Source organism: Channa argus, chromosome 19, assembly GCF_033026475.1.
Source record: "Channa argus isolate prfri chromosome 19, Channa argus male v1.0, whole genome shotgun sequence".
Lineage (NCBI taxonomy): Eukaryota > Metazoa > Chordata > Actinopteri > Anabantiformes > Channidae > Channa > Channa argus.
The window spans coordinates 19,900,241-19,919,139 of NC_090215.1; the positions used below are offsets into that span (position 1 = coordinate 19,900,241).

Below are 18,899 nucleotides of genomic sequence, written 5' to 3' on the forward strand. Positions count from 1 at the left end.
ACCTACCCCTCCCACACACACACACACACAGTGAGATGTGCTCACAACACACAAATGTAGATTTGAACAGATATGAATCCAAAAATCTGATATATGAATATCATCAAACACACAGGAACTTGGAAGGAGCTCACGGTTAATGAGGGAAACCAGGATAACTCTCTCTCCCTCCATTTCATTCTCTCTCTCTCGCACAAACAAGCTGGCGTTCCCCTGGGGTTGGCCGGGGCAGACACACACATGCACGCATGTACACACTTACTTACTGACACGGTTACACAATGCTGTATCCACACACACACGGACAGACCGGAAGCAAACACACACACACACACACACACACACACATTAATAGACTCACTTGGATGCAAAATCCAGACAAATACAATCACAAACAAACACTCACTGAAGTGACACACAGGGACACAAAAGCAAAGACACACACTATGAGGTAAAAAGTCAGACAAGGTTACAGTCGCATATTGACACATAATTACAAACGCAGCAGAAGCAGAATCTCTTTCAGTTCATGCTAATTCGTTTTGATAGAAATGAACAGGAAGCAAAGGCTTCCCAGAAGCAAAATAGACTAATTTAAAAGCTAATTTTAAAAAATGTGTAAGCTTTGGTTCATGAAAAAAAAAAAAAAAAAAAACCATTGAGGTCAGTTATTTTAGTTGTTTTGTCATCCAGGACATATAACACATCTTCTGTTTAGAGTGGCCACAATGAGATCCTTTCTTAAAACCCTCTTTATTCACATTTCTAAATTTAATATGAGCAGTCTGAGTTTAATGGATATTTAGTGAAAGTCTTTTCTGAATAACTTTTCTTCCTTTGTCTTCCCCTGTATAAAAATGTGCCATTAGCTGGAATATGTCCATCTAATGTGACTTATTTTGAAGGTTGAACGGTCAAAAAGTTGAACAGAAACAAACTGCACGGATGGTGGATTTTTAATTTACTTTGCATTTACTTTCAAATCCTTTTTGAAAGGATAATCTGCCTGGTTGCAACTGCTACAAAATATATGAACCCACCTTAAATGTCCATAATAAAATGTTATCTATTTATAATCATAGTGATTTAGTTCAGCTTGAGACTTGGTCACTTCTCCGTGCTATAATTCTACAACACGTATTTACCACCAAGTATCTCTGGCAGGGTGGTGGCATCTGAGGCGGCCAATCAGAATTTTGGGGTGGGCAGTGCCACCCCTGACCACCCCTCTGGCCCCACCCATGACTAAAAGCTAATCGTTTAGTTGATTAGTGATTAGGAATCAAAACACAGCTGAGCTGCCAGAATGTGGATTTTCGACTGCCTGCTCTCACTGCTTTTGGTTTGGGGGAACTAAACGTGCGCTGCTCCTCACCTTCCATGGCGTCTGTCAGGTAGCTGGCTGCACTGAGTGCCCTCCCCCTGCGCTCCGAGTCCTGCGTGGACGAAGGCCGAGGTAGCAGCATTGTACTGAGCTCTGTTGTGGACGTGGGGACCTGAGACGGAAACATGGAATCACTGTTAATAACTGAACATGAAGACATGTGCACTGTGAAAGGCACCAATACACACATTCAACGTTCATTCATGAGTATGAGCCATCGTCCACTTCTCTGTTGCCAAGGTGACAGCATCACACACACCTGCAGATTCATGTCAGGTCAAACGGGTCAAACATAGTGCAGTAATCTCCTTGTGTGTTTTGTACATGGGAGTGCATGTGCACTTCCCATCACCCCGGCAACAGCATGGCAAGTGATGACTGGTGTTCAATGAATCCGTGTGTCACGGCTGTGTGTGAGTCCCTGTGCATGTGTTTAGCTCTGTCCTCCTCACTGAAAGAATGGCAGGATAATTTTCAGGTATAAGATGAGACGTGAGAGGGTGGAATTTGCAAAATATCTACTCAGCTCTCACCTAAAACCTGATTTAAGCGATTGCACCTGACACTAAATAATCGACAGCTATCAGCATTCATATGTTGCAGCCCTCGCCTGTCATTACCTCTGGTTTGCAACCTCTCCCCTCTAACCAGTACATGGAGAACAGTCGATGACTAGCATGAACTGTGGCAGTTTAAATAAAATAAGACAATTCCCATACAGGGACATGGACGCACTGAACCAACGATCAGCTGTTGACCAACGTCGGTGAGCATCCGTGGCGTATTCTCGACTGCTGGCCCTGGCTGTTCCCTGGTTGGTCACCGTCAGTGATAAAGACAACTCTGGTTGGCTGTTCATGCATAGCAAATCAGTGCACGAGAAGAAAAATGGAAGAAAAGAAAGCAAGCAAGCGACAAAAAGCAGAGGGCCCTTGGCTTTGGGTTAAAGTTATTGTTCGTCACAGTCCTAAAACCAGCAAAAAAAAACCTGGAGACTAACCAAAGCTGAGATCACGCAGCCGACATTTCAGCAGCTGTAAAAGGCATTTAGGAGTAAGTCCACACATTAAAAGTGTGTTTTTTTACATTTCCCTCACACCCTGGTGATCTTCACTTAATACATTTTTATATAAAGTTGCACAGGTCTGAACAGAGCCCGGCAGTGGGCCCTCACAAAGATGAACCTCCGTGAACTTCATATGTTCAGGTGTGGTTACACAACATTTCCTGGAAACTGCTCCTGCAATGAGACGTAACACATGGGTCTTTAAAGGTCGACGCCCACAACGACGCCCACATCCTGTCTGTGTGCCAGGCAGGGAAGCACCAGGGAAACACACACACGAACAGCAGCCAGCTGTGCACAATTTAGCTTCTGTGGGTTGCTATGGTAATACTTCTTTGGCAACTACTGTACGTGTTTGCTCCCTGCCTCCCTCCCTCCTTTCCTCCTCCCACTCGTCTCTCCATCAGTCTGAGCAGCAGGACGACAGGTCCATGTTCTTCATGGACACAAAGAAGCAGAAATAGTTCTTTGTGTCAAAACATGAAACTCTGAGCTGCTCTGAACTCCCACTCAGCCCCTGCAGCTTCTATTTAGTGTTAGTATGAAGTTACTTTTCAAAAGTTTGAATCATTAAGCAGCATTTACAGTTAAAACAAAAGCAGTGTCCTTACTTGTGCTCGTTTCTTTGTCTAATTGTCAATTAAATGTGGAATGGGCTGCAGTTATATCACACTTGTACTTCATCAGCACCTAAAGCTTTTTAAATGTGCTCCCCTGACCCACTGGGGATTCATTGTTTTGCCCAAACACACATGGAAAGGACATTAACCCAAAGTATGACCAGAGTATTCAGACTTGTTGGTTTGAGCATATTTCTACTTGTTCAGGTTTTTAAGTACAGAGTGCAGCATTTGCTCCTGTCTCTATTAGTGGGATGGTGCAGTGGCCAATTATGTTTTGCACATATGCACCTGTACAGTCGAAAGCTGGCTAAGATCTACCTGTGCTTTGATGGTTTGTCCTCCTCATTTACCTCCAGGAGAGAGGCAGAAAATTAGAAATACTTCACGTTAAACGTCAACTGTGAAATTGGTGCTTAAACAAATTAACATCTCAATGGAAGTGTCGAAAGAATAGTTACTGACTGTTCCTAATAAAAGGGGCAGTGCTACCGCTCTGTCTTTGGTACTTCTTCTCCTGCTTCCGGTTATATAACCGTGTAGTTCCAGGGGCAGGTTGTCAGCAGGTGGAGGTGTCTGAACACCTCCAGGCACAGAGCTGCTGTGTTTGCCCTTCTACTACTTTAACCTGGTGCCTGATGGGAAAAAGGCACAACTCTAAGCAGGTATTGAAAAAAGAATCCTTTATGACATGGAGCTGTCTGGCATTCAGCAGCTAGCAAAACTCTACTGTATATCTGAAAGCTGTTTCCCGTGATGCCAGTCAGCCCCATTTTAGATTTTTTAATCCCTAAACTTCATTTTTGAATGGTTCCTCAAAACAGAGTCATGAGGGTTGGTGCCTAAAATATCCCCCTGTGAAAAGTGACCTCTACTGAATATATTTACCATTTCTAACAATTCCCATTTAGAAAAAGACGAGTCCCAAAGGGTCAGAATAATCCTCACTTTTAGAGTAGCTAAAGTTAAAAGCAATGGTTCTTCTGCCCTTTGGAACATTTCTTTCAAACTATTTATTTTGCATATACACATAGACATATAGATCTCTCTCTCCATATCTATCTATCTGTCTCATTATAAAGGGGCAGTTTTAGAGGGTGGTCAGAGGGGGGCAACAGAAGGTGGCCACCTTTATAAAAGAAAAAAATGCTCTGGCTCTGCCCCTGTGAATTATTATGAATTATTATGAAGCTCTTAGCAGTGAGAGGTCAGATTGTGATGGAATCATGTTATCACTTCCCCTCAGTGTAACCTGTCAGACACTCAGATATTTGTCCAGTTAGTTGTCAGTAACAGGATCAGATCCGTGCACTATCTTCAGGAGTAGTGGGGAAGCAACCACAAAACTGAACCAACTGAAATGGTGACACCAGGACTGATCAGCAGACCAGCTACAAATTGTTCAACAACAACAACAACAGTACTTTGTTCCGTCATCTTTACTGTATTACGCTTTGTGCACACAGGTGTTGTTTAATCCAACCTGAGGATTTGTGACAATGTGGACATTTTGAAAGTGGACCTCTTACTATATTTGCTTACCCCTGCTGTAGACAGAGACTCATCGTTTCACTGGCATGTGAACTTGAACAAAGCAGCTCTTCAGCCAAGGTCAGACAGACTGAGTATTTTTAAACTCAATTTTCTTATCAGTGTTTTACAAAAAAAAAACAAAAAACAATCTTTGTCATTTTGATGAAAATTTCATTCCACAGATGAAACACAGATTGATAAGCGTGCTAGTGATCCGATTGGGCACAATGAAGAGACATTTTTTACTGTTGTCGAGTTGATCAAATATGGAGCAAACTGCACAGGGCAGACGATATGAGAGAACCAACAAAAGAAACTAGGTGAGAAGGGTTATGTGGATAAACATGTAAATAGATTTACTGAGGAAAGAGATGATTGCTGTTTGCTCAATTTAAAATACTGGTATTATTTCTGGACATAATATGACTTATGTCCTTGTAAAAGAAACAAAATAATGCCATGTATTTGCCTTCTTCACAAAACAGAAATGCTGTCAGTGTCTACCTGAAGGTCACTGAATGGCACCTAAGTATTGAATCATCCGTTCGATGCTCCAGTAGTGATGTAGTTAGATTTGACCAAAATGTCTGAGTGCGGCATGAAATTTATGATCTCAGAGATGGTCGTAAGATTCACAGAACTGCATGTGCATCCTCACAGCTGAAGCTACAAACAAAGAGTGTGTTTCCTGTGTGAGACTGTGTTGCAGCGACACACCACAAACCCTGAGGGAAAGAGGATTTTCTCACCGTTTCGCCATGTGTTTGGTCACCGAGACACCAGAGTAAGTGTGATCTGATTATCATCTCTGCAGCTTGTTTCTAACATGATATAACTCAGCATACGTGTGTGATGTTAACAGGAAGTAAAACATATATGTACTGCACATTAGAAGTGTGTCTTATTGTAATATTTAACTTTAGCCTGGTGATGGTAGAACGTGCATGTGTTACAGTGCACAGACACTTGACACACACTGCACAGTGTAAACACTATCAGATCTAATGATGATGATGATGTAACTGCGGACTGTGAATGATCAACTGTAGCTTCTCTATTACTGGATAAAGCCGTTGAACTGTGCCGACTATACTTCATTTTATTTATTTAGTTTTTAAGGCTGCAAGCAGAAATTGATGAGATTCTCTGGGGGGGTTAGAATTTTTGTTTATATTTGAATTTGGGGTAAATAATATTAAGCCGCATGGGGACATTGTTGGAAGCACAAACCTTGCTCAAAAACATCTAGCAAAAATCTCTGCACTGCTGCCAAAGTTATTCTCTGAGTCTGTGTCACAGAGAGCTTCAAAAGCAGCTCCCATCAATTGGATAAGTTATGCAAAATATTTCTATTAAAATATATTCAAAAGAAGCATACTGTAGCATTATGAGAACAAATATTTCCCTTTAAAAATGTTTTCTTCTTCCTCATATTCTTAGTTTTACCTGTGTGTACCACAGTGTTGTTTTCTGAGCTGGAAGGTCTGTGCGTGTGTGTGTGTGTGTGTGTGCACATATCATCCATGGGCAAACTTCAAATTAATCAATAAATAATAATAATAAAAATCTTGACTGCTCAGTCCAGACAACTGCATATGGGCTGTTTGGAGATTGATACTGGGTTTTAGGGTTAAGATTAGAATTGGGAATTAGTTGTTAGGGTAAGAAGCCAGAGAATGCATTATGTCAGTGAGTGTCCTCACAACTATAAAAAGACCAGCATGTGTGTCTGTAGCCCATGATATCAGAGTGGAGTTATGCAAAGCGCTGATTCATAATTCACATGTCTGAGTGTTGGATAGCTGCAGGCTTCACCATTGTTTCCACTGCAATGGACAGACACACATGCACACACACACACACGCGCGCACACACGGAGGGCACCACACTCACACTCTCCTCCTTGACCTTCTCCATGGTGCAGGCAGGCAGCTGTCCCTGCATAGGTGGTGGGGAAACCCCATTCTGGTCCATGGCAACAAACAGCTTCCCATTGATGTTTAGAGTTGGATAAAACACCTGTAAACAGACACAGAGGAAGTAGCAATAAGAGTGTGCATGAAGTTTGTCATGTTATTCGATTTAACTTGGCCTGACTTTGTTTATCTAAAACTCCTTCGTGTAATTTAACATGATTTCATTTAATGTCTTCGATCAGTGTGAGCTGGGATACACTCCAGGCCTCTGCAACTCTGCAAAGGATAAGTGAGTCCAGATACTTACAGATGGTCCATTTAATCTCATCTTATCTAATAAAGTCTATTAGATGAGACGAACACAATACGAGTAAAGTCTGCACTATGTAATTAATACGATTATGTTGTTTACAGTAAGAGCATGTGCAGCTGACCTGGGAGCTTCTGCTGCCTGTGCTGTAGGTGCTCGGCCGTCGTTTGGGCCACGGATTGGGCAGGATGCCACTGAAAGTCCCACCGCTGTAGGTTCGGCCACCGACTCCCTCCACTACATCGCCCGGTATGCTGTACTCATCGTCAGCCATCTCCCCCTCTGACCCCCGGCTCCGCAGTCGGAAGTTGAAGATGGAGGAGACCTGGCTGCTTCGCCGAGTCTTCGTGGAGAATGAGCGAGGGAGGAGTGGGTGGAGGGGCTGGAGGAGGATGTTTAGTGTATTGGGAAACGTCACTGCGATAACAACTGGAGATGTAAATGAAGACATTTCTTTCCTCACCTTTCCTCCATCCAGCATGTCCACCTGCAGCAGCTTCTCCTCTGACAGGTTTGCCTCCACATCGGCCACTCCCATCAGAGCCTGGCTCCGCCGCCGCTCCTCCACGGTGTCCAACTGCGGGCCGAAAGGTGAAAGGTCTGGTGACATCATTGAGTCCGAGTCGAGAACTTTTTGGGTGGAAACCTGATGGAGGTCAGTAACCGTGCGTCAGTAACTGTGTCGAACCAACATCACTGTGTAACTGGTGGATTTATACAGTGATGGTGGTTGGACCACTGAGCGGGCCGGGATAATATGCAAGATTCCAGAAGTCTGTGTGTTGTGTGTCAGAAACTTTTCTGATTGAACTGTAAACTACTGTGCTAGTAGTGAACCTAGACAGGTTGCGTTAATGTCTGGCCCTCTGAGTAGGCTGTGTCAGAGGAGCCAACCACAGCAGCAATAATGTAGATATAAGGCCAGGTCACCTCCCAGATATTTACATGTTGCTAGGTTAGGTGGGCTAGCTTTTTGAGATTCTTAGGGGGATGTCCCCATCTTTCAGCCTCCATAGGGATTTTTCCACTTGACAGATTAATCGGTCCCTCCAGGAATTCGCTATGTAGCGATAGCAACAATTCTTTCACAGTTTCTTTAAAACATTGCAATATGAATCACAATTGTGTTAACTAGCCTTCTAGCCTCTTTCATTTATAGTGACACACATTCATTCCCAAGCAGAAGAGGGACACAGCCAATTTAAATAGCACCACTATGGTTCCTTTAGCCAGTTTACCTGTTGCTCTTTCTTTAGGATCTCCATGGCTTGCTGGAACTCTCGCTCTTTCTGGCAGGCCTCGGCAATGGTTGCTTGGTTCTGCTCCTCGTACGCCATCGCGACCACGGCCAGGATGAGGTTGATCAGGTAGAAGGAGCCCAGGAAGATCACCACCACGAAAAACACCATGTAGGTCTTACCGGCGGAACGCAGCGTCTGCGGGCACAAAGAAGTCAAAACACAGCAGTGACGCCTTCTTATACATCAAAAACGTGTAGAAGAAACATGCAGAAAACGGAAATGAGGGTAAAATCCTACAGTTATAGCTCCATAGTTTCAGTAACTAAAACACTGGCTGTTGCTGAAGTTGCTAAAACCCTAATGAGGGAAGAAAGAACGTAATAAAGCTTCTGGTAACTCAATGGGAGCAGCAGGACGGGATGCTGAAGATGTGGTATCAGTTCCCAGCCTACCCACCAGGTGTGTCCCTGAGCAACACGCTCAGCACTAGCAAATGTTAGAAGTAGAAACATGGTATTTTGACTAAAGTGGCACGATTTGCAGTAGGAATGTGGGGAAAAGTGTTGATTGTCTCAAGTAGAAAACTTGCCTCTGCCAAAGATCAGATTACACCGTTGGCTCAAGTGATTTTATCAATGTCTAGATTTTATAAATCTGTGGATGGTTTTACACTGAGAGCACATGGTTCACACTGTGTGTTTTGTTTTTTTTTTCCCCCCATTTTTTTGTCCTTTCGGTTTATCCCGTGAGTTCAGTGTCGCCACCGCGGATCATTGTCCGCATGTTGATTTGGCAGTTGTTTTTGTTTTACGCCGGATGCCCTTCCTGACGCAACCCTCCCCAATTTCTACCGGGCTTGGACCAGCACTGCTCAGCTGGGGAGGGGAATGGGCTGTTAGGGGTTCAGTGTGTTGTCCAGGGACACTTCGACGTATAGCCAGGGCCGGGGATCAAGCCCCCTTTCCCCTTGAGGAGGACATTAGGAGGAAAAAAAAAGACTATCACCTCATCTGATGATACGTGATATATATAATTACATATTTCTAATTATCTGAGCCTATATACCTAAGCAAGTATATACAGTCATAAAGTGATATTGGACCAATTTCTTCAGAAATTGGTCTCTCAAAATACCCAAACTTTGATTATTTGTATGTGTAGATGAAACCCAGATGTATAGAAAACATATATACACATTTCTTTACATACTGTCTATACACTGTAGTCAGTCTGCACTTATGCAAACCTTTGTCATCATGCATTTCCAAGCGTGCGTAGGCAGGCATATTAAAAAGTGAAAATCAAAACGGCCCTGTTCCAACACTGTTACCTGGTGATAAAGGTTTTCCCAGTAGTCTTGGGTCATCAGGCGAAACAAGGACAGAAAGGCCCACCCAAAGCTGTCAAAGCTGGTGTAGCCATAGTTTGGGTTCCTTCCTGCCTTCAGACAGACAAACCCATCTGGACACTTTCTGCAACACAAAGCAAACACCCACCCACTTATTTAAAGTGTCTAACAGAGCGAGTTGTGAAACTAGATTTTTTTTCTTGTCATCAAAAGAAGAATCTGCATATTTTTCCTGTACTTTTGAAATCAAGACCACTTAATGTTCAGGATCTGGTTTAAAATATTCCAAAGCCGCCGACCTTCTAGTGATCAGAGGGTGGGTAATTATGTAACTTGAACGACTGTTTCTCTCAAATCTCCCCACTTGCTTTGGGTGCAGGAACCTTTTTAAAGCTGAATTCAGTAAATTAATAAGTGAAGGTGTCCACCTATCCATCTATTTATCCCTGACACAAACACCAGCTCCATTTCCTCTTCAGAGCTTATGACTGAAGGCTTGTTATCACCGTGTGAGCAGGACCCACCCACACGTGTCACCGCGGAGACGGAACAGATAACACGGGGATGACATTCATCATAATTGATATTCTGCATTCATATCCTATCGCATTCATCACCGCCCACACAGTCACATCTGATCCGCTGATGCACAGCAGTCCCATCAGTGGCATGCCGGTCAGCGGCTGCTGCCCACAACCAGTCGCAGTAAACGACACTGAAATCAGCTTTACCGAGATTATTTGATGAGACAGCAAGAGGTCAAAGGTCAAAGGTCAGAGGTCGAAATCCAAAACAAGAAAAGTTGTGGTGTCCTGAATGTTTCATACAGGTTGAAAAGGCCAAATAGGTCGACATTTGCAGACCGTTGAATCATACAGTAGCTGAGATGGAGTTGTCAGACTGTAAAATATGAATACGTTTGTGGTTTGTACCTGCAGCAGAAAACCCCTAACAGAGGTGTGTTACAGCGACGTCTAGCAAATACATGTTAATATAACAGAGGAGCCTTAAATTAGAATCCAGTGTAAAACATCTTAATGTAGTTACTTGTAGTTAATGTAGCTACATTAGGTAGCAGTGATTTGACGCCAAACCACAACATTTCCACAAAACCCAACTAACTGCAAACTTTGGACAGTTTGGGAGAAAATATTGTGTGAGGCCAGGTGTCACTTTGGTGCCATTGTAATACAATATTTGCATATATCAGGAGAAAACATACTGAAAAATAGCTTATTCGATAGACCTTAAATTGTGATATCAAAGAAAAAGTTACTGTTGGCAAAAGGACAGGAAAATCCAGTAAAACCCGGCCTAGTTTTAAATTTTATTTGCTTGCAAAATGCTTTTCTAGCTTTCTGAAACACAGCCATTGTGCACCTTTAACAGACGCCTGTTGCCATGGGGGCGCTGTTGAACAAATCTACGGTGGCCCTGAAAGTACAAAGAACTGCAATTTGAGAAAATGCATGCAAATACACAAAACACAACTTGACCGATTCGACAACACAGGCGCAGCATGAAGAAACGTGCTGCAAAAAGCCTCAACAACCACATTGAGAGTGTTTTTGCAGCGCTTCTCTCAATGTGGTTGTGTTTCTTAATGCTGCACCTGTGTTGTCGAATTGATGAAGCTTTCAGGGTCACTGTACAAATCCCTTTGTGGTGGTATGTGGCATGATGTTTTTTGTCAGGCATGAATTGTAGTGAAAGAGACTTTAAAGAGGGTTCACTAATCAAGCAATTACAACTGAAGGATAAACTTTTCCACAACAGCTGTTTTGTTTTGTTGAAAGTAGCTTTTTGTTAAGACACCTGTTGTTTACTGCTGAAGAATTAAAGTACAGCTGTGGAGTGAGTGGAAGAGTTCGGATGCATGAAGAAGAGGATGAAAAAACCTCATGTTAAACAAGGCTCTGAGTCACAAAGGACTTTCAGGATGAGTCACAGACAAGGTTGCCGCGGTGCACACATTATCTGGGGATCCAAACCGACAACCCTGCGGTCACAAGCCCACTGAAGTGACCTGGCACGACCCACCAATGCCGGGCCGCCTCAGCACCTGGGAAGCATTAAGCCGCAGCTGGCGCTGACTCATCATCGGCCAAAATGTCTGTATTTATCATCACCTTACAAGACAACATTTGGTGGGAGCTGGTGAAGGCAATTCGTTAGGAACTGCTGCAAATACACGTTCTACTTATTTAAAATGTGCACAGCTGATTAACGAGAATCAATAGGATCAAACATTTACAGCAGGGTTACATTCACCGTAATGTATGAAGACTTCTTTAATTGTACAAAAAAAATTAATGGTTCTAGTACATTAAAAATAATAAAACAATAGTAAATGGCTGTTTTATTCAACACTAATGTGGTAACATAAAGCCACTGTGAAATGTTTTTAACATTGTGTTCTGTTATGTAATATTTCTTTTAGTTAGTACAAATACTATAGGAAATCACAATGATGACCAGGGGTTTAGTGCTGCTGTCCCCAAAACTCATGGACATCTTACTACTGCACTAAAAGCATAACGTAGTATTTTGTCACTGATTTATGTTAAAAATGCATTTATTGCTCAGTGGGTAGAGCAGTCGCCCCTGAAACAAAGGTTCAGGGCGTCAGTTCCTCTTGGATACAAGTTTTTGAGCAAGTTACTAAACCCCCAAGTTGCTTCTGATGGGTGAGATGAGCACCTGGCCTGGCAGCTGACATCATTGTGTGTGTGTGTGTGTGTGTGTGTGTGTGTGTGTGTGTGTGTGTGTGTGTGTGTGTGTGTGTGTGTGTGTGTGTGTGTGTGTGTGTGAGAGAATGGCTGAATGTGAAGCAACATTTTAATGTACTTTGGAAAGCAGAACATTTATAATTTAAAATATCTACCACTGATCCAGGTCCATTTTTAAGGTTTTTCAAGCCCAGTTGTAACAGCAACTACTGTCATTTGTGATTTTCATGAACAGAAGATAATTTATTTACACTTGCATTGTAATTATCCTCACAGTCGTCGCTCTGTACCAAGCTTTTCTCTCCATGTGCCACACCACTAACAGAACACACCATCATGGTGCACTGATCTTATTTCAAAAGCAAAATACTTACTGTCTTTGAATTCAATGTACAGGTTGCGCTACATAAACATCTGCTATCACAGAGCTCAGCAGTGGCCCAGTCACTTTCATACTATTCATTTCCACCCACAGTATAAGAATAAGAGCACAAGAATTTGCATTTTGAAAGACACAACCAGTGCAAAATCATAATCAACAGCAAATCATTGAACCGCAACAATAGATCCTTTGACAGCTACTACACCATATAAGCAGATTCCTATTCTCTAGCATCAGATAAGGACACTTCCCACAGCTTCAAATATCGATGTCTATTATGTCTTTTGGCATCTCATCTAGACGTCACAGGAAACCTATAAACATGCTTTATTTTGGGGAATGATCATCATTAAAGCAACAACACTGAGTTGAACCTCTGTCTCCTGTTATACAGTTTATACTGTATAATCAGTTCATACAAATAGCACAGTAACATCTACCAATTAATATGATGAAAGCGTTCAAACTTAATGCACTACTAGTCCAAACATTAAGGTAATAAAGCAGACAAAGAAAAACTATTAGAGCACAAAGTGCTGGCTAAAGCATTACAGTAACAACAACAACAACAACAACAACCTACTTCTATTATGATAAATATTTCAAAAAGCAAATTAGAAAAGCATAAACTAATGTAGCTACTAATACCTGCAGCAGAGTAAAAGCAATTGATTTGAGTTTACTGTAAAAGTGTATGTCAACAATTATCAGCTGCTTATTCAAACTATGTTGTTAAGACTAATGCAGAAAAATTAAAATGCAGAAAATATTATTTATAAATATTATGGTAAAAACACGTGTGACAGATAATACAATTCTGCGTGGCAGCTGATTTACGGTGCAGTTGTGTGTTGGGAATCAGGTAAAATCATATGAAGCTGCTAATACAAACATTACAGTAAGATCAATCAATATTTATATAGTAAAGGATGGCTGATGATCCATATGGTCTGAGCAGCTAATATTCCAAACACTGATTAAAAAAAAAAATAAATCCAGTAATAAGTGGAAGGAAAAAACAACACAACACACATTTGTAGATAACACAGGGGATGAAGTCACCACACACACAAGAATCATGACTAACCAGTCATCACAGTCATCTTGATGCCAGTTAGTGTGACACCAACCCTGAGCAAGGCCACAGTGTGGGTCCACGCACACACACAAACACACACACACACACACACTCTCTTCAAATGTGATGTGTGTGTCATTCCTCCACTTGCATCCATCCATCCACTCGTCTCATGGCAAGTGAGTCAACATGGTGGCATGTGAGTGGGGAGAAGAGATGTGAAGTGTGTATGACGGGTTGACTGACTGAGTGTGTGTGTTGAAGGGGCTTGAGGACATAAAGTGCGCGGAGAATGCAGACAGTAGGCTGAGTGTATAGTGTGTGTGTGTGTGTGTGTGTGTAAGGTGTCAGGGTGTGAGAGCCGCAAGTTATCTCTCACACACACCTCAGTCTGTGTTAATGGAGGGACACCACTTCAGACCACCCCCCTACTTACATTAAAGGGGGCCTCTTAGTCCTGCACTTACACACCTGAATCACCCAACACACACACACTCCTCTAACAGTCGGCTGGTGTCATATGTAGTTTAAATTTGAGAGTACAGACGCAATGGAAAAATATTTCAGAGCAGATTAAAAAAAAAAAGCATAGTGTGTTATTTTACGTCCGAGTTAAATAAAATCCTGACTATCGATTACTGTTAGGACTCCACCAACTGTTTGTATACAGTTGAGTGCAAAAGTTTGCAATGCGCTTGACAGAATAATTGGTTTAATTAACTTTGAATCTGATAAAGAATCATTTGTACTAACTCAACAATTTGTTTTGCTCTTTTGCTTTTTTGAAAATAGAGGGGATGCACATTATTGCACCCAATAATGTGACTCAAATTACATATGTGATGCAAGTTCAAAAAAAGCAGCAAACAAGCTCAGACATAAAAAAAAAACTCCTGAAATCTTTTTTCTACAGCACAAACTCGGCCTGTGCTTCCTCATGGCTGATTTGGGTTTGGTTTGATCAGATTTGATTAATATCAGCAAACAATCACACAGCTGAAACCAACATTTCCTGTGAAAATTTAAGTGTTCACATTTATGTAGGAACCACTTGCTTGGGTCTTTAAAGCCTCTGAAGTACATGAACGAGTGCATTTAACACATAAAACATAGAGCACAGTGGGAACAGAAAGAGGCAGAGAGGTGGACAGACAGAAGTACAGACTCATACAAACAAACCTGCTGAGGCTATTCTGGGAGATACCCTAGGGATTTCTGTGTGTGTGTGTGTGTGTGTGTGTGTGTGTGTGTGTGTGTGTGTGTGTGTGTGTGTGTGTGTGTGTGTGTGTGTGTGTGTGTGTGTGTGTGTGTGTGCGCACACATGCAGGAGGTCACAGGGAACAAAATGTGAACAAACACACACACACACACACACACACACCTCTAACACTCAGGTAAACTCGAGTTTGGGAGGAAGAGAGTACTTAGCATTGCTATAGCAACTGTATCCCAGTGATGGTGCCGAGGGAGATTGTTTTGTGTCACCTCTGATGGGAGATGGAAGGACCGTGTGTGTGTGTGTGTGTGTGTGTGTGTGTGTGTGTGTGAGAACTTTCCATGATACTCTCACACCTTATTAAGACCCAACTGAACAAACTGGAGGTTTTCTTCAGTCTGTGTATCTCAAATATCAAACAGTCTCTTTTTTCTAAAACTATGTTGTACTTCTATTTTTATTTGGAAAGTTTCAGATCTAGGAATGTTTACCACATGGTCTCAAATGTATGACCCTCAAACGTGGTCACCCTGTTGGTGTGTAAGGTCATACTTTCACAGGGACACAAACTCATATCCCTACATGCTTTAAGACAAGATCCAATCTAATCTGAAAATGTAAGAAAAAGGCCGATCTAATCTATTCCAGCCTAATTTAACGCAGAGGGAGGCTGTGGCTCACTTCAGTCATCCACAGACCAAAGGCTCAGTTTGATCCTCAGTACCAGCTACGTGTCACTAAGCAAGGGGTTGGACCCCAAATTGCTGCTGGTGGGTCAGGTGAGCACCTTGCATGGTGGTCACTGCCATCAGTGTGTGTGTGTGTGTGTGTGTAAGGTAAGTTAAAGTATTTTCTTTGTCAATATACATACAAGTTGTACAACTATGGGCCAACCTGACTTGGTCCCTAACACACGTTTTTTGTGTGTGTGCGCGCGTGTGAATGGGTGAATGAGAACCCACATTGTAAAGCGCTATATAAGCTGCTATTTACCGTTTACCATTCATAACGTCAAATAAACTTTTCGCCAGAGCAGTCAATAATCTACGATACGTTAAATACAATTTATCACATTCTCGTTTCCAGATTATTCTAGCTTTTATCTAGCCTCGTGTCAAATTCAGGGTAACCTATCTTAATCATCTTTCCCTAATATAAATCATATCCAAATTTTATTATATCGTAAACTAATCTTGTCAGTAGCTTAATCTAACAAAATACTAATCTACTATAAATCAGTTTACTTTAGTCCAATCTATTCAGTTATAGGTTGGAGAGATCAACATAATCCCACCTACACCAATTTAATCTTTGTCTTTTTTTTAACTCTTCATTTAAGCTACTTGTCTAACCTATATTCATGTAGCTAAATATCATCATTTATTTACCTTGATGCAATCCAACTAAAAAGCATTTCATATCCTGACATTATCTAAACTAATCCTAAATTACTGTTTACCAACGGGTTGCATTAAATCACCCACAACATATGGAAATGAGAAAAAAATCAAACAGTTTTTTCTAAAATGATTTAGAAAGAAAGCATCTGAACAGCCACATTATGTGAAGCTGCCTTCCATTTTCTTAGAATCTTAGAGTTCAAAGAACATCATGTTTGCAATGATATAATGACCTTGTACTCCAAGATAAACAGAGTTAAAAGGTAACAGGACAGAGGTCAGAGGTCACTGTTCCTGCCCAGTCAGGGGAATAACAGCTCAGAACAGAGGGTGTGGTTATGTGGATGTTTTGTAGTTGTCTCCTGTATGTTAAGGTCAGCTTGATGTTCTCAGTGTTTCCATGAGACAGACGGAGAAAATTCTTTCAGCTTCGACTGATTTAATGTCTTATCAGTGACACAGCCGCTCCTGAAATAGAAGATAAACTATTGAGGCGGGTCACCTAGCTGTTAGCATCACAGCACAGACCGAGCTGGCTACAAACCAACGCTTTGATCACACCCAAGCACTAACACAGAGCGACAGAGAGTGTGTGTGTGTGTGTGTGTGTGTGTGTGTGTGTGTGTGTGTGTGTGTGTGTGTGTGTGTGTGTGTGTGTGTGTGTGTGTGTGTGTGTGTGTGTCACTTGGATCCCCATTTGGTCACGTTAATAACAGAGTCATCTCCAATGTGTTATCATTAGAACATCAAACACTCTTGATTACCAAGCACTTATAAAGGGCTCACACTCAAACCCCCTGATCCCGACAGACTTGTTCACAGTAACCAAGAAAAATATTCATCAGTGTTCCTGCTCAGCATCGGCATGTTTAAAACCACTGAAGCCAAAGCTGATCTCCATCAACGCACAGTTTTACCACACTGTAAAACATCAGAAAGCAATTTAGTGGAATTAACTCAGATTTTCTCTAAGTTGTACTTTTCAGGCCACAGTACAGCCTTTAAATATGATAATTAATATCTGACTTAATGCCTTTTCAAATTGAAAGAAAATGAGTTGAGCTGTAAAACTCAAGTTTAAAACACTAAACCAAAACACCTCTACCAGACTTTGAAGCATGTTTTATGTAATGGAAACAGGCTAATAAATGTTACATCATTTCCATTAACAAATAACCAATAACAAATATTTTTTGATAGAGAAACTTGTAACATTGCATTTACTTTATGCAAGTGATGAACTGTCTCGGGTTGAAAGACAGGTTCATATAACCAGACTCAGAAATGAAAAAAAGTTACAATGGTAATTTGAAATGGAAAACTGAAGCTGAAAATGTTTATGAATGTGTACAAGTGTGCAACTTGCTCCAAAAATAATTAGACACCAACAATGTCTTGTCCACGTCAATTTGAAGCCAAGTTGTCTGGAGTTTAAATAATAATCTACATATTCAGTCAATTGGTCCAATCTTATAACCCACAGCAAGAAGAGGTGGTGATACACGATCACTACGAACATGCACCAGCACAACCTCCCATCACGTGGCATCAATGCAGTTATTGCACATTTCATTTGTTTGCCGTGTTTCCACTGCAAAGACCTGGTGGCTACATGCACAGCTCCGTTTACCAGCTCTTCATTTGAGTTCAGCCTCTCATGAGTTGATGGTATTTAAAAGTTCTTAGTAAAACTTTGCTTTTTCAGCTCCGTCTTAACAGGCTCGTGGTCTACATGCCATTATAGAAAATGCCAGCGTTCTATTTATTTCAGTGGAGAGCTTTTCATGCCATGCTGCCTCAATGTTCCTGAGGAGACTCTTTAGTCTGCAGGAAAAATGTGTCAGCTCATGAGAATAAAGGCTACTTAACCTTTTCTGAATGTCCTTAGAAAAGGTTTTGTTGAGGATAAACACATCTAACATCCAGCAGCAGCTAGAGTAAGAAGATTCCCAGGCTCCAATTTGTTTTTAAGACCATGGTTTTCATTATTTCCATCGGAGAGTTTCCTGTCTCAGTCCCAGAGCTCGTTCAGAGAATTTCATACAGCGTGTAGCTTTAGATTTGCATTCAGTTTTAATATCCTGTGGTCTGAAAGTTTTCCAAGCACACGTTTCAGCTGAATGTCTGGGAAGTTTGTCTTCAGGGGTTTTACACTCTGTACAACATACAACACCCTCTGTCACCAGACACTCCAGTCATCCAAACAAACACTCCCCCTACGAAAACCTTTAATGGGAAACAAATGAAAGAACCCTCAGTGCAACAGAGCGAAGGTGTAGGATTCGTCTTACTGGATGAAATGCAGTAGATGTTGAGTGCACAGGACTGTAGATTTATACTAAGACATGTTAATTAGCACCTCCCCCCGTCTCCTCACACACACCTGAGTTCTGTTATTATCGGTCATTAGTTTTTGTCCCTCTGGTTCACTCAGTCAGGTGCATGTATAGTTTCCTTAGTTCACTAACCTCCTTCACGTACGGGCCACTTGATTTTCCCTGCTTTGCTCATGTTTGGTCTTTCGTTTCGTTTTTTTTTTTCCTTTAATACAGCGAGTTGTTCAAGTTTGTTTCTTCTAATCCAACTAGCTCTGTTTTTGTTCAATCTGGTTCTGGTTTCTCCACCTTTTTGTTCACGTTAATCACACTCATCACTCATGTTTTGTGTTCATGTGGG

General features: G+C 41.6%; 1 protein-coding gene across 1 annotated transcript in view; it reads right to left on the reverse strand.

Annotated features, from left to right (window-relative positions):
* LOC137104706 (sodium channel protein type 5 subunit alpha-like) overlaps nt 1–18,899 on the reverse strand; it is a 160,993-nt gene that overhangs the window by 65,665 nt on the left and 76,429 nt on the right. The window contains exons 10-15 of the mRNA XM_067486299.1: nt 9,401–9,542; nt 8,068–8,265; nt 7,293–7,475; nt 6,954–7,211; nt 6,497–6,622; nt 1,376–1,496 (exon numbers count right to left, since the gene is read on the reverse strand). Of these exons, the coding sequence (XP_067342400.1) occupies nt 1,376–1,496; nt 6,497–6,622; nt 6,954–7,211; nt 7,293–7,475; nt 8,068–8,265; nt 9,401–9,542 (1,028 nt within the window). The remainder of the gene's footprint in view (nt 1–1,375; nt 1,497–6,496; nt 6,623–6,953; nt 7,212–7,292; nt 7,476–8,067; nt 8,266–9,400; nt 9,543–18,899) is intronic.